Source organism: Cryptococcus neoformans, chromosome 14 (assembly GCF_000149245.1).
Source record: "Cryptococcus neoformans var. grubii H99 chromosome 14, complete sequence".
Taxonomy (NCBI): Eukaryota; Fungi; Basidiomycota; class Tremellomycetes; order Tremellales; family Cryptococcaceae; genus Cryptococcus; species Cryptococcus neoformans.
Genome location: NC_026758.1, coordinates 118,861 through 132,500, shown reverse-complemented (window position 1 = coordinate 132,500; position 13,640 = coordinate 118,861). Strand labels below are relative to the sequence as shown.

The 13,640-nt window shown below is 48.8% G+C and overlaps 5 protein-coding genes and 2 non-coding genes; 2 read left to right on the top strand and 5 right to left on the bottom strand.

Moving 5' to 3' along the window:
- The window catches only part of CNAG_05375 (hypothetical protein), a 2,900-nt gene extending 2,810 nt beyond the window's left edge, over window positions 1-90 (bottom strand). The window contains exon 1 of the mRNA XM_012198332.1: window positions 1-90. This exon is cut by the window's left edge and continues 257 nt beyond it. The gene's annotated coding sequence lies outside the window, so the exon portion shown is untranslated.
- Window positions 91-2,849: 2,759 nt separating this feature from the next.
- Window positions 2,850-6,435, bottom strand: CNAG_05374 (chromosome transmission fidelity protein 18). XM_012198331.1 has 12 exons: window positions 5,901-6,435; window positions 5,653-5,849; window positions 5,495-5,604; window positions 5,322-5,439; window positions 4,591-5,271; window positions 4,090-4,542; window positions 3,894-4,043; window positions 3,706-3,836; window positions 3,555-3,645; window positions 3,369-3,500; window positions 3,267-3,315; window positions 2,850-3,190 (listed from the first exon to the last, which is right to left on the bottom strand). Exons 1-12 carry the CDS (start codon window positions 6,346-6,348, stop codon window positions 3,069-3,071), a joined length of 2,682 nt encoding a protein of 893 aa, XP_012053721.1. The 5' UTR covers window positions 6,349-6,435; the 3' UTR covers window positions 2,850-3,068.
- Window positions 6,436-6,565: 130 nt separating this feature from the next.
- CNAG_05373 (elongator complex protein 4) lies at window positions 6,566-8,324 on the bottom strand. XM_012198191.1 has 4 exons: window positions 7,857-8,324; window positions 7,540-7,784; window positions 7,311-7,482; window positions 6,566-7,262 (listed from the first exon to the last, which is right to left on the bottom strand). The coding sequence occupies exons 1-4, from the start codon at window positions 8,269-8,271 to the stop codon at window positions 6,643-6,645; spliced, it is 1,452 nt and encodes a 483-aa protein (XP_012053581.1). The 5' UTR covers window positions 8,272-8,324; the 3' UTR covers window positions 6,566-6,642.
- CNAG_13153 lies at window positions 6,595-7,765 on the top strand. The gene is made up of 2 exons (XR_001046432.1): window positions 6,595-7,252; window positions 7,314-7,765. It is a non-coding gene; the product is annotated as a hypothetical RNA (non-coding RNA).
- A 140-nt stretch (window positions 8,325-8,464) lies between the features above and the next one.
- Window positions 8,465-10,317, bottom strand: CNAG_05372 (B2-aldehyde-forming enzyme). XM_012198330.1 has 4 exons: window positions 9,802-10,317; window positions 9,634-9,708; window positions 9,473-9,585; window positions 8,465-9,412 (listed from the first exon to the last, which is right to left on the bottom strand). The coding sequence occupies exons 1-4, from the start codon at window positions 10,139-10,141 to the stop codon at window positions 8,876-8,878; spliced, it is 1,065 nt and encodes a 354-aa protein (XP_012053720.1). The 5' UTR covers window positions 10,142-10,317; the 3' UTR covers window positions 8,465-8,875.
- A 209-nt stretch (window positions 10,318-10,526) lies between these two features.
- Window positions 10,527-10,768, top strand: CNAG_13152. XR_001046431.1 has 1 exon: window positions 10,527-10,768. It is a non-coding gene; the product is annotated as a hypothetical RNA (non-coding RNA).
- On the bottom strand, window positions 10,743-13,533 carry CNAG_05371 (hypothetical protein). XM_012198329.1 has 2 exons: window positions 13,358-13,533; window positions 10,743-13,309 (listed from the first exon to the last, which is right to left on the bottom strand). The coding sequence occupies exons 1-2, from the start codon at window positions 13,494-13,496 to the stop codon at window positions 10,809-10,811; spliced, it is 2,640 nt and encodes an 879-aa protein (XP_012053719.1). The 5' UTR covers window positions 13,497-13,533; the 3' UTR covers window positions 10,743-10,808.
- Window positions 13,534-13,640: the final 107 nt, after the last annotated feature.

The window sequence follows — 13,640 nt, the reverse complement described above, 5'->3', positions numbered from 1 at the left end:
TGCTGCCCATCGTTGCGAATCTGCAAATTGGGAGGGCATATTTGTCCTCAGGGATCAGAGGGCGACGTTCAGGGATTGTCCTCAAATGTGTGCCGGGACGGCCGGAGGGAGGGCAAATCCTTCGTTCATGTGCCTTCCAATTTTCAAATTCCAAAAAGAGCCAGGGTCGCTAGCTTGACTTGGATTCCCTGACTTCTTTTTTTGCTCTTTTTGTCCAGTTTCTGTTCTCAGCTTTCTGGCCGCGTTTGAAAGCACAAAACACAAGACGCTCGTGACTTCGTTGGAACCTAATTGTATTTTCATTCACAATCCACAGTTCACCTATCAATCAGTACGTTTCAGCTGCCGCTACTATATGCACAAAACAAAGAATCGTATCACAGATAGAGATTGTTTGGGCCAGATTCACTCAAGCTCCCAAGCGCAAAAATACCGCTATTACCTAAATCTACCCGAATAGGCCCCGTCCAGATGTCCTGGCGATGTTGCCCGGCACCGGTTAACTAATAAATAAATAAATAAATAAATAAATAAATAAATAAATAAATAAATAAATAAATAAATAAATAGATAAATAAGCCGCATTTCAGAAGGTTTCTCTCTTTGTGAGCGGGCGGTTTGATTGCTTGCTCCTCTTGTATGCACATTAAATTACATCTAAATACCGAGACATTATCAATATGAGCTCCAACCCTCTAATTTCTATGATCGCAAACATGATAAATCTATATGCATGACCACCACCAAGCGCTCCAAATTTGCCTCAATTGCGTGCTCAGTTGCGAACGAAGCGTCACAAACTCCACTTTGCCGTTGACCTCAGCCATCAACAACTGCGAGCGGTCTCCCCAGATGATCGCCTCCGATGCGCCATCTTCAGCCGCTTCATCATCAATATCATCCATGACAACATCCTGTTCAATCTGATCGTTGATAGCCAGCTGATGTGCTTCCCCAGTAAAGATTCTCTGTATTGCTTAGCCGTTTTGTGTTTGCTTGCCTTTTGATGGCAGGATATGGTCCATGGTTGTTGACTTGGACACCGATTTTTCCCGTCTGTCAAGACGGACGCGGTGGGGCATGCCATTATTTACGAGAATGGTTTTTCGGAAGGCGTAAGCATCCAATCAGAGATGTATACAGCCGCATTTGCGAGGACCGTAGATACGGCTGGAAAAGAGTCCGATTCGACACCCACGCGCGAAGAAGAAGGGATAAGATCCTGCGGCCCATCATTCTGTTGAAAAGTTCGCGCAGTCGCAGAACAGATTCCAGTGCTTGTTCTTAGTGCTATACTGGCGCGGGACATTCTTCTCTGTTTCTATGATAGATGGCGATATCATACATACTGTGCACGATCCGTAGATCTACGTTGTCTATTGGCTGGAAGCCGCGTCCCTTGGTGTTCTTGGTATGCGGCATGTGGCATGACGAGCACTGTAAATTTAATCAGTGAGGGGCTGAGAGACAATAACAGAGAGGGGTGAATGCATGAATGAAGACTAAGTCAAGAATGCGAACGAAATCGAAGGAGAATGGAACAGTCCGCAGAGGGGAATGTTTACTTGGGGCCAATGCGTGAGAAATGCCAGAGTAAATTCAAGTTTACTCTAACCTCAAGGGCGGAACTCCCCCGATAACAGATAGAGGATCTCAAATTTGTTAGAAGACATGTCCTCGAAACAAAATCTATGTAGGCTGCAGATGGAAAAAAGCTTTACATAGGCGAGAAAAGCCAGCGAACGGAAGCAATTACCGGCGGGCCGGCGGTTCGGTCTCAATTTGTGCTAAATTGACACTCATCATCACAATGAGAAAATGGGGAAAAAATTAGAACCAAGTAGGGCGAAACACGAAACGGTTAAAGCGGCGGGGTTTCAGATCGGCAGTCGGTAATCAAAGCTTTTGGGGGGCGTAGAAAGCGGAAGGTGGAGGAAAATCCTGACGTTTTAGCGGTATTTTGATTGGACCGTCGCCCATCAACGCAATTATATGAGCTTCGGATGCTTTCGTTCAAGGCGAGAGATGAAAGATAAAAGAGAGGTGATGATGATGACGATGATAACGTCTAATCAAGGACAAGGGGTGGATGGGGGAGATAAAGGAAGAAAGGCGAAAGACGCCAGCGACATCCTTGCGAACCCCGAGTGTTCCGATAATTATTGACATGACGACACATTTTATCTATGATGACAACAACAAGAAGGCGTGTATAGAAATGGAAGAGGAATAATATGAAGAAGCGGATGAAGATTGCCCATATATGGTAGCATGGATCACGAGGAAGGCAGAAGGTCAGGCGGTGGGCCAAGGGCATGCGAAGGGAATAGACAAATGTGAAAAAAACCATGTATGTAAAATGATTGGGGCTACTTTCTGTAATTCCTTGTTTATCGTTGATTGACCTCCTCTTCAACACTCATCCTTCATTGCACAATTCTGCGAGCCGCATACGCCATACAGGTACGAATAATGCTATCTGCTTATCAGCAGTCCACAGGACCAGTCTTGCAGTTTAGCAGTCCGAATTGTCGTCACCGACCAGGGTGGTGTAGTTGCGGGGTCTGTTAACTCCTGGCCCCTCTTATGCCTACATACGGTTACAATGCTCTGGCACAGTGGCGCCCCTGCCTATTGCCCGCTTGATTTCTGGGGGCTAACTTCCTTCCATACTTCGAAGTTAGTTTTCTTGACTCAATGGCATATCACCGAACATCTAGAGTGTGAAGCGCAGAGCTGTCACCTAGCAGCCAGGGACTGATTCAATCTTTGAGGCTGGTACTAATATTTTTGGAATATCTTCACCATTATCATCCTTCTTATCCTCCAATCCTCGATCTCCGCCTTAACTCATTAACGTTACCTACATATACGTTACTAACTCTATCTCACACAACTTTGCATTCATATCTCTGCATAGTACTCCGTGTGTCATACGTAAATACACGTGCATGTCTTAATCAATCATCATTCACACCTCAAGGGATAACCTCCAGGTCATAATTTGCAAAACTCAAAACTCAAGACTCGGTCGGTACTCAGGGTGATCAAAAGCACAAAAGCTAACCCTACATCAAGGCCGACATCTTGACACTCCTCCTCACCGCACTCAAAGACCCTTCGTTGAACTTGTATATCGGCCGGAACTTCTTTTTCGGTGGCGCCTGTGGTCTCGCGCCGTCTGCGGTGACTGTGATAAGAGAAAGAAATCCTTATCAACGGACATTTTCCCGACGGAATAAACGGGGCGCGGGTCTCACACTTACCTTCCTCCTCGATAACAGCGACCGTTCGTCCGAAGAAGTCCGTCACAGGCTGAAATAAGGTCAACGCTGCCCATCTTGAAAAGGCACATAGACAGTACCTACCAGCAACGCCTTTTCCTCGGGTTTCTTTGCTACGTTTCCTGTTAATCCGTATGCTTTTGCAAATCCATCAACTCCAGTGTCGACAGTCTCGGTGCCGGCTTCGCCTCGCTTTCGGGCCAACTGGGCATCCATCTAACCAGCATCGGCGTTTTAGTAAAAGGAGCAGAGTTGCCAAGGAAAACTTACAGCTTGAGAAATGAGTTGACGGATCATGAATCTCGATGCTAAGATGTCTTCGGCTCGTTTGCCATCATAATGAACAAAGACATCGATTGCCCTATAGCCAAACGCTTTATTCAGCCCTGTCTAACAGCTGTCCGCCGGATAAATGACTCACGGTTCAAGCCTCATCATTGGCTGACCATTCTCAGCTTTTTCTTTGTAGAACGTAAGACCGAGTGGGATCATCAATTCAACCAATCTTTCGAGGACCGCTTTCTCCGCAGGCTTGACGATGTTTGCGTTCACCTAATTGTATCAACGTTAGCTACAGATAGAAGCGAAGGGTCCATTTGAAGGCCTTACAGGCTTGAGAGGCGGTGAAATGATGCGCATGAGGAAAGGGATGAGCTCAGTGAGCGTCGTACTGGTGGTGAACATGGAGCGTAAGATGGGCGGAAGGACATTCTTGAAGGCCGTCGCAACCTCTTCATTAGAAACACGAGCTTGATACGCCTGTACACTATTAGCGAGGGTACATTGATAATTTCGAGACACCTACTTCATAGTCAATCTTGGGATACTCTGTTGGTTTTGAACTGTTGCCCTGTGACGCCAGATGCGGATACCAAGCTCCTACTCCCCATGGCATATAACCCAACAACTCCCACTCCTGTTCACTTGTAACTCTCGCTTGCAGCCTATCAGAAAACGCCAACCATTCGTGCACTTTTGTCAAGTTTTTCATCGTCCCATCCAATGGTTTGAGGTTGGGATAATGCTCGAAGGCGCCTAAAAGAAGTTTGTCGTACTCGCCACAAGAGTTGATGATAGGGATAATCCGTGAAAGGTAGCGAGTATCGTCAATGCTTCCTTGTGCGCGTCGCTTCTTCGCAGCAAGGGGAATGAAAAGAGCGTTCCAGGCTGTTTGGAGGGTGGTACTGGTGTCTTTGAGACCTAGAGATGTCGCGCGAATAGCTTCTTCTGTTACCACCACCGATCTGCTTTTGATGAACTAGATGCCTGTTAACTTCCGTGACTTTGGCTGGTGGCTGATACGTACTTGCAACGTGTTGAGACAGCTTCGAACATCGCCACTCGTCATCTCCACCAACGTATTGAGCGAACGAGTATCCGATTGAAGACCCTCTCGTTTGCAAATATCTCGTAGCCTTACGACCAGAGATTGAGCTTGTGGTTTACGGAACCTGATAATCCTCGCGTGCGACCTGAGAGGACGCAAAGCTGGCGCGTAAACGTCGTTGCAAATACATATGATAGGCCTTCTCAGCGGCTTTGCCGGGACGTTGGACTTCTTCCTCGCAGGCACGTCCTGAATCAACTTAATTAATGCCTTGATGAACCCATTCTCGCCACCTCCAGCACCGTCAACCTCATCTATGACTACACACGTCGGTTTGCCTTCCGCTCCCAAGCTAGTACCAGCATCAATGGCATTACGAATTCTTGACTGTACCGTCTGATAGCTTCTATCGTCCGAGGCGTTGATCTCGAGGATGCGATACCCAGCATGGCGGGCCACGACAGATGCCAACGTGGTTTTACCGTATCCCGGTGGGCCGGAGAGAAGAAGAACACGTTCGTGAGGTCGTCCAAGCGGGTCCTCAGCGAATGGCTTGGAGTCGGAGGCATCGAATGGGCGTTTCTTTGCTTGGGCCTGTTGTCTTTTGAAGACGCATTTGTCCCATTCCTTGAGCCATGACATAACTTCGCGATGAACACGCTAGTGGATTTATCAGCATCTACTAGGGGTCGTATTTAATAAAAGCTTACATCTTCACCAAGCAAGTCGGTAAACTTTTTGGGCCTGTACTTGTCCACCCACATTGTCGTTTCCGTTTGTATTTTGTTTGCTGGTCCCTCAAGCTCCTCGTCAATTTGCCTCTGCAGCCTGCCCCTCATCAATTTTGGATCTAACAATAGCGATAAGAAATGATGTAGCCTACCTGAGAGCCTTTTCTCGAGATTTGAGCTCATTGACCTGATCAAGCAGCTTGTGTAGTGGTACACTTAAGAGTTGGCCAGCATTTCCTTTCCCCCCTCGTTGTTGCAGTTCCTAAGTTAAGTCAGCCAATACACCTATTGAGAGCAAAAAAGTGCACACTAAGGGAGATATGGCCTGGGGCTTCCATCTTCTCTGGAAAGTAACCATCTCACCATCAGCTGTCGCAGCCATAAGAGAAGGCAAAGTGCATGGTCGTGTTGGTTTGACGAGTCCACTTTGCGGCTCATTTTCCTTTGGTAGCCGGTGCAGAGGTATGGAAGGGATATCTAGAGGGGGAGTAAGGGTTACTCGTGACGCTACCCCGAGTGAGCAACTGCAAGCTTTTGGCGAGACTGAACAGGACCTACAGGATGCGACAGGCGCGTCAAAGTCGAATATACCCGTTGAGAAGAATTCGTCTCCTGCGGTCTCCTTATCCTTCTCCTTCCCACTAATTGTTGATCGAGCCTGCTCATCATTTTCGTCATCCCTCCCCAATGGCTCATCTTGTAACTCGGCAAATTCTCTCTCCATCTCCATCACCGCCATCTCATCTTCCCAATTTTCGTCCGGCTCAAAATCAGGAGGCGGCGTAGGCATACGGGGGGCTATAGGTCTTGATAGTCCTTCCCCCCCCATGAGCAAGGCTGAGGTACTATTAGATACATCGTTGTTGGTAAAAACCGCCGATGCAGAGGATGTCGGAGGTGCGTCCTCATCGTGTCGAGGCGATTGGGGCTGAGGTTGTAGTCCAAACTCAAAGTCGAAAATGTCGGTAGGCTCAAATACAAGGGTTTCGGATGATGCTTCAGGCATGCTGGGAGTGTCTGCCTGAAGGTCTTGAGGCTTAGGATAAGTCTGATGAGATGGGAAGCACTTGACAAAGAATTGAACAAGACGACAGACGCGTCGCGTCAAGGAAACATTAGGCACGGAACAAGCCTCCGATTTCCTTAAAAGGCCAGAGTTTTTTTTACATAATACAAATTATTGAGCCCATGAACAGAACCGACGAGAGTACGGGGTACAGGCAGTTGAAAGGCTATGGTAGGAATAAATGGGACAGAAGCGAGAGAAGAACGACTTCCTATCGGTTTTATACATCATGCTCTAGAACTCGTACAAATCAGGTCTATCATGCCTCAGCGCAATTTTCGGTGGCTGATCTTTCCCTTGCGGTCCATGATCATGCGTGTGTGAGTGCGCGTGGTCATGCTTGACTTCGTCTCCTCCTTTACCAACAACGATAACCTCCTCATCTCCTCCGAATCTTACTCGAGCCCGAGGTTTTGACGGTTTCTTATCCTGGTCGGCTCCTCTTGGTTTATCATCGACTCTTGCCCGGGATGTGGAGGCAAGAGCCGACTGAGAGGGTTCGATACCACTAGAAGGTACTGTCAGTGTAGGATGAGAGTGTGTGTGCGAGTGCGTCGCGTCAGCTCCGTCCAAAGCTTCTCTCACATCTCCTCCAGTCCGTCTCTCCCCCACACCTCCTTCCACACCCAGATGGACCGTCTCCACCACAAACCGTTTCCTCTTCAGTCTGAACCCAAGATTATTTTCGCCCGCACCGCCACCGCCGCCTGAAGATGACGCCGACGTTGATGATTGGGAAACGCCGAGTAAAGTAGAGTGTTTCAAGGTAGAAGGAAGAAGCGCGTGGGTGGTTGGATAGGAGTGGAGGGTGAGAAGACCGTGGGTTGGGAAGAGGGGTGGTAATGTAGGGTCATCTGTGATCTCATTAGTCAAAATGATTATTAATTTGGCTCTGTACTTACCAGCGAACCCCTTGAGTTCAACACATGCGTCCACACCCCATGATAGACGCTTTACAATACTTTCTCTTTCACTACCCATCGAAAGGATGAGACTCGCCGGAAGCGTTATCAGAGCTGAAGCTGGCTTGATCTTCAACAGCTCACGAACAGAATGAATAAATCGATGTATTTCCTGAAACCGGATACGAGGACATCAGCCACATTCATCTGTTCTCGAGAACAGACTCACGTTCATGGAAATGTTCCCCCAATCAAGACTTCCCAGCTCATGCACAGCCAGCCTCGTCGCTCTGCCTTTATCGGCATGCTCCAACTTCTCCCACACACCTTTCAACACTTCATCCAGAACACATGATCGAGAAGTACTCGGCTCATCAGAGTTGATGGCCACGTATGACATTTGACCAGACTCTTGCATCATGGAAAGGGCTTCCGATGGGATGGTAGTCATAAGAGACAGATTGGATCCGTTGCCTATGTATTATTATCAGAACCCATACCTCATTAGTCAATTTACCAAGATGGAATTAAAGCTCTTCGACTTACCCTTCACCGTGGTCTGAAACTTGCCCATCTTCTCATATCTCCACGCAATTTTCCTCTCACCACCTTCCACCCCTCCTTCCCCTTCGCTCTCGCTCCCATCTCCAGGTACCCCGCCTTCCGTCCACATACACCCTTTCACCACGGCCTCCCCTTCCTCCTTCTCTCCGACCAGCACCCCCGCCTGACCAGACGCCAAACCCTGGGCGATCCAGTATCTCTCCACTAACCTACCCCACGCGGACTGGGTGTCAGGGGCAAGGACGAGGAGGATGGAATGGAGGGGTAAACCGCCGCCGAGAAGGTCATCCATTGACGGAAGACCGGTTGGGAGGAGAGGTAAAGAGTGGATAGGGGATGGTGTCGTGCCCGGCGGAGGGGGATTGGCTGCTGGGATTCGGCGAGTGAATGACGGCATTTTTGCTGAGTGAGAAGAACAGTATGGCAAATGTAAACAAAAATGAAGTTGCGATGTTCCTTGGTGCTCGATGACGAGAACTTCAATACAATTTCGGCTCATCGAGGTGGAGGTCAATGGGCACCTTTTACGTAAATGGATAATTCACTACGAGCGACCCAACTCGAGCGATCGAGCGATTGACATGGGCTGTTCAACTTTTTGTATGCAGATGTAGACAGGTAAATATGCAGTATTTGAATCGTAGACATCGTGCATCGTGTACACAGACGAAAACATGTAGATAACGAAAGAGACCTGGGTATCGTTACAAACGTAACAAAAAGGGTATACGTCCTTTTCATTGCCATCAAACATCCAGTTAATGGTTTATGGGAAGGAAGATGGAAAAAGATTGTGAAGGAAGAGACAAAGCAGAAGAATCTACACACAACCCCAGCTTATGGAAGCGAAAGCGCAACGGAAACGAAAATAAGAGATGTAATGGTAGATACTATGATATAAGGTTCGTTATGCGCGTCAATATTTCAAAATTTTAATTGTCCTGCACAGCCAGTGTCCGTAAACAAGTTCGAGAGAGTAATAGGATGGGAAGGGATAAGATTTAACCCTGAAGGGCGGCCTCGACCACGAGCTGACCGTATTGCGCAGCAAGAGCGTTGATCATCTCGAGGTTGCCGGTAACTTCGACAGAAACCTGTGATGAACCGCCGCTGACACCAGCATTGGAGGAAATGGTAGCAGAAACGCTGCTGTTGGAAACGTCACTAACGATGGCAAAGGGGTTGGTAGAGTTGACGGCCGCAGAGGCGGAAGAGTAGGCGGAAGAAGTGATGGTGCTACTAGGCGCAGAGGAGCTGTAGGCAGAGCTCTCAACCCAGTCGGAGGTGGAACTGGAAGAAGGGGCCACCCAAGTGGAGGTGGGTGTGGTCGAAGTAGAGGTCTCAGCGGGCGGAGTATACCATTGGGTGGTGGAAGAAGGAGTGGGTGAGGTGGAAGGCTCGACCCACTCAGAGGTAGACGATGACGGAGGAACCCAGACGTAGGTGGAAGTCGATGATGGTGAAGGAGCAACCCAAGTGGAAGTGGGGGGTACATAAGTGGAAGTGGGGGTTTCAGAAGTGGAAGTCTCGGCAGGAGCCTACAAAAGATGGGTCAGTAGAAGTTTTGCGCCGAGCTTTATAAAGACAGCCCAACTCACATCGTCATCAAACCACCAAGTGATGTGAATAGTACCGGCGTCATAACCAGCGAACTGGGTGAAAAGGCCGGGAGACAAGTCAAGAGATCCGTAGTCACATGTAGGGCATTCGTCTGTATTTTGTTAGCAAGGAAAACGCGTCAAATCATCGACTAGCTCACCAAGAATCTCAACACCGCCAATAGTGGTAGAGCCCATTTGGATGGTAATGTGCTTGAAGCACTGAGGACCGGGGTCTGCATGCGCGAAATCCATCAGCATATGCTTTTTTTTTACTTTTTTCATGCGATTTGATTTTGACATAAAAAGACTCAAACACTCGTACTTACATCCACTACCATACTGCGCAGAGTTCAACGCAACCATGTAATCGCCGTCTTGAGAGTTCAAACCACAAGCGCCCAAACCCGTGTAGTAAAAGGTTCCAACACCGGTATACGTCGTCCCACGGGGAGTAAGGGTTCTATTGTCAAAATGGTCGCGCTCAACAATGGTTCGGTTGTCATAGTGGTTATCCCTCTCGACGATGGACGGGGTTTCTTCAGCATTGCGACCATGAATATGTTCATAGTTCTTTCGAGCTCGCTCGTGAGCGCGGCGGTGGGAAGGGTTGTGAGCAGCGAAAGCGAGAATGGGGAGGAGCTGGAAGAAGGCGAGGAGGGCAAGCATGGTCGTCGGGCGTATCGAGTTAGTTGCTGTGCTGGATAGTCGGATTGCGATATGTATGGGACACTAATAAAGAGCGTGAATAAATGAATGTGATGTTGGTGTATAGCTATACGACGTTAATGATGTAAAGGAAGGGGTATAATGCTTTCTGTTATGAAATTGCAAAGGAGGAGACGAACCGTGCAAACAACAAGCCCCCCCCGCGACTGACAACCGTCCCTGAGAGGTCATCCGCGTCGCCTTAAAACATAAAACGCCGAGTGTGGCACCGCTTGTTGACGCCCCGGATTACGGGAGAACGAATACGTAAGATTGCTATCCTGGTCAAACGTCAAATCGGCTCTTCAAGCACCGACCACTGCATTCAACAGCGAGAATCACTTGATTATGAAGGTAGGAAACACTTTGCAACGTATATAGGGCAGGACACGATGGCCCCCTGGGCGACAGCCCCTCATTCAACGTTGGATTGTGTATATGTAGTACAAGATAATGAGTGTTACAGGGAGTTAGTTAGGACGCTAAGTAGTGGGATCTGAATTTGTCAAGAACACAGGCGATTGACGCTTGATGGCCGCGTGACGAGAGTCTCAATAAACGTACAAATACAATACAATGCATCATTATCACCCTCCATCATCTACACAGGAGCATTCTACAGGATCCGCTATTCAATATCCTCACCACCCTTCCTTCTCCTCTGCTTCTTGGCCTCCCTGTGTCTTCTCTTCCATGCTTGAGTCAACTCGCCTCGTTCCTTCTCCCATAGCCCTTTCATAGCCGCCTCGCCCTCTCGCGGCTGTCTGTGGAAGCCCATAAGGGGAAATTCTTGCTCTTCCCGACCCTGCTCCTGACCGTAATTATTCTGACCATAGCCGTCCTGATCATAGCCATATCCCTCCATTTCCTCCGTAAGAGGTTTGGGCACACCGAAATGCAACTCGTTGAACGGGTTCCGGGATTCTCCTTTCTTGCCCTTGGTTCTTTCCGCCGCTTCTTTGTCCATAGGGATGGCGAAAAACATGGGGGTCTCGGCGGCGCTCTCCAGGTCTAACTTGACTTTTCCTCTTCCACCTTCCATCATTGATAATGGTTGAAGCTCGTCCTCTTCCTTTTGCGTAGCGATGGTACCGGGGACAGGAAGAGGGATGTCGAGTTCGTCATCGAGCTCGAGATCTTCGGCGAGGTTTGCAAGGAGGGAGAAACCGGTGGTAGGTTGGGCGGCGGAAGTAGAAGGGCCGGAGAAAAGAGAGGTGGAGGGAGCAGCAGGTGCAAATAGGTCTTTGAGAGTGGTGGGTTTAGGGGCTTGGGGATTTGCAGAGGAACGGGCAGATGGGGATTCGTCGGAATCGTCAGAGTCTGAATCGGAGTCCGAATCAGAGTCTGAATCATCAGATTCAGAATCAGAATCAGAATCAGAATCAGAATCAGAATCAGAATCAGAATCAGAATCAGAATCAGAATCGGAATCGGAATCGGAATCGGAATCGTCGGAGTCGGAGCCATCAGAATCATCTGAATCGCCATTGGAATCATCGTTATCACCATCCTCACCATCATCATCTCCTGAACTGTCACTAGATCCTGATTCAGAGCTAGAGCTTGACTCCTCTGAGCTCTGTTTCTCATCCCCATTCCCCATAGATGGGTCCACATCCATCTTATCATCATTTGAGCTGGACTCATCGTTATTGCTGCTGCTTTCCTCGCCTGATGAAAGGTTCTCCGCCTCATCCTGAGGTTTCTCGCTTTCCTCTACCATAGACACTTCGATCATAGGCTCCTGCACTTTGAAATTCTCCACCCCGCTCACTTCCGCCTCGGCAGGCCTTTTTTCCCTCTCCTTCTTCTTTCCTCTGCCAATCTCGACGTCTTCCTCACCACTATCATCTTCCGAAAAACCCTTCCATTCATTTCTAGTGAGCTTCTCCATTGGTGGGGACGCTGACCCATCAAGTCCATCAAGGAGAGATCCAAGGACGTTAAGGGCGGCGGACTTTTCTGTACGAACCTGTCGGATAAGAGGAGCAGGTACAGCAGGGGTGGGAGGGGTGGGAGGATGTTTGACTGCAGGGAAGGGGATTGGAGCTAAGATGGGGGAAGAAGCAGAAGAAAGGGGAGGGGATGGTCTAGTTAAAAACTGACCCTCTTCGGGAACCGTATGCGTGGAGAACAGCGGGGAAAGAGCCTGAAGAGGCGACCCGGACGCGGATGCGAAAGACGACGATGAGGCTGATGATTCTTTTTGTTCGAGGTGCTCAGCGGGGCCGGTGGAAAAGAGAGGCGACGGAGGTTGCTGAGGCTCATCGACGCTTCCTTGTGAAGGGGTAGGCGCAGAAAAATCTGTATGGTGTTCGTGCGCAGGGAAGAGAGGGGAATCTTCTCTGTCGGCCAGGTGCCTGGTCCCAAACAATGGCGAGCTAGCAGCGCCATCTGCAGCAGGAAGATCATCGCTGCCCAAATCGAGATCCAGTTCGATATCATAATTGTCCTCTTCAACACGTCTCCTCTTAGCACGTACGACTTCTTCCTGGACGACTTCGCCGTTAACGGTTTTCTTCCATACACCAATGGGCACCTTGCCATCTTCCGCCGTCTCTTCCTCCTCGTCTTCTTCGAATTCTTCATACTCCCATTCTCCCTCTGGCTGATTTTGGCCAGCAACCTGCTCTTCTGTAGAAAACGAAACCATCTGAGAGCCCCACTGAATCGGGTTGATAACTTTCCGGAAAGACCTTGCAGGGGGCAAACGAGCCCGTCTCCTTGAGCTTTCCTTTCTCTCAACAACCCCGATGGGCCTTTCCGCACGCATACAAAGGGGTCTCACTAGCCGCGTCGCTTTGGTGCCACCATTTTCGATGTCGACAGCCACCCAGAACTTTTTCTTCTCTGCCCGTTTGACATCAACAATGATCATATCCTGGGCCTCTTTACCAACATCTTCACCCCTTGATAACAAGACTCTTTTTCGCTTCTTTTCAATCTGCTTAGCTTTTAATCCGGGATCCGGATTATTGATAGCGTTGATAGCAACGTCGAAACGGGGTTTAGCTTCGGCGATACGAAGGAGTGCGCCACGCCAATGGGACCCGGACATGATGTTGAGACAGCGTTTGAGCTGGGCAGCTGTGGCTTCAAGGGTCAAAAAGGTGAATGGTCGAGGGTTTCCTGATAGAAATTAGTGCGCAATGAGAAATATATAAACGCAGGACATACCGAGAGCGTCGGGCTGCAACTCTTCGACATCTTTCACAGTTCCGAAGATGGAAAAGCGGTCTTTCAAGTGGACGGTGGTGATTTCCGGCTTGAGACCTCCGATATGGAGTCGTTTCGTTACTATCTCTGCGCTGGCCATGCTGTTGCAGACCGAATATTTGACTGTTTGAGGAATCTAATGAATTACTTTGTACACCATTGAAATTGGTATCTCGAAAGTTGTGAAGAAATCTAATCTCGTCACGTGACCGGACATCATTACCTGGGGTGTCGGCATTCGAGC

Coding starts and splice junctions, on each gene's coding strand:
- CNAG_05374 (XM_012198331.1), bottom strand. CDS start 6,348: ATGCCTGAAGCATCATCCGAAACCCTTGTATTTGAGCCTACCGACATT. Junction 4,044..4,089: donor ATCCCAAGATTGACTATGAA/GTAGGTGTCTCG, acceptor AATAGTGTACAG/GCGTATCAAGCTCGTGTTTC. Junction 3,646..3,705: donor CCAATGATGAGGCTTGAACC/GTGAGTCATTTA, acceptor GTTTGGCTATAG/GGCAATCGATGTCTTTGTTC.
- CNAG_05373 (XM_012198191.1), bottom strand. CDS start 8,271: ATGCCGTCATTCACTCGCCGAATCCCAGCAGCCAATCCCCCTCCGCCG. Junction 7,483..7,539: donor GGGGGAACATTTCCATGAAC/GTGAGTCTGTTC, acceptor ATCCGGTTTCAG/GAAATACATCGATTTATTCA. Junction 7,263..7,310: donor TGAACTCAAGGGGTTCGCTG/GTAAGTACAGAG, acceptor ATGAGATCACAG/ATGACCCTACATTACCACCC.
- CNAG_05372 (XM_012198330.1), bottom strand. CDS start 10,141: ATGCTTGCCCTCCTCGCCTTCTTCCAGCTCCTCCCCATTCTCGCTTTC. Junction 9,709..9,801: donor TGCGCAGTATGGTAGTGGAT/GTAAGTACGAGT, acceptor TCGCGCATGCAG/ACCCCGGTCCTCAGTGCTTC. Junction 9,586..9,633: donor TGGCGGTGTTGAGATTCTTG/GTGAGCTAGTCG, acceptor AACAAAATACAG/ACGAATGCCCTACATGTGAC.
- CNAG_05371 (XM_012198329.1), bottom strand. CDS start 13,496: ATGGCCAGCGCAGAGATAGTAACGAAACGACTCCATATCGGAGGTCTC. Junction 13,310..13,357: donor GTTGCAGCCCGACGCTCTCG/GTATGTCCTGCG, acceptor AATTTCTATCAG/GAAACCCTCGACCATTCACC.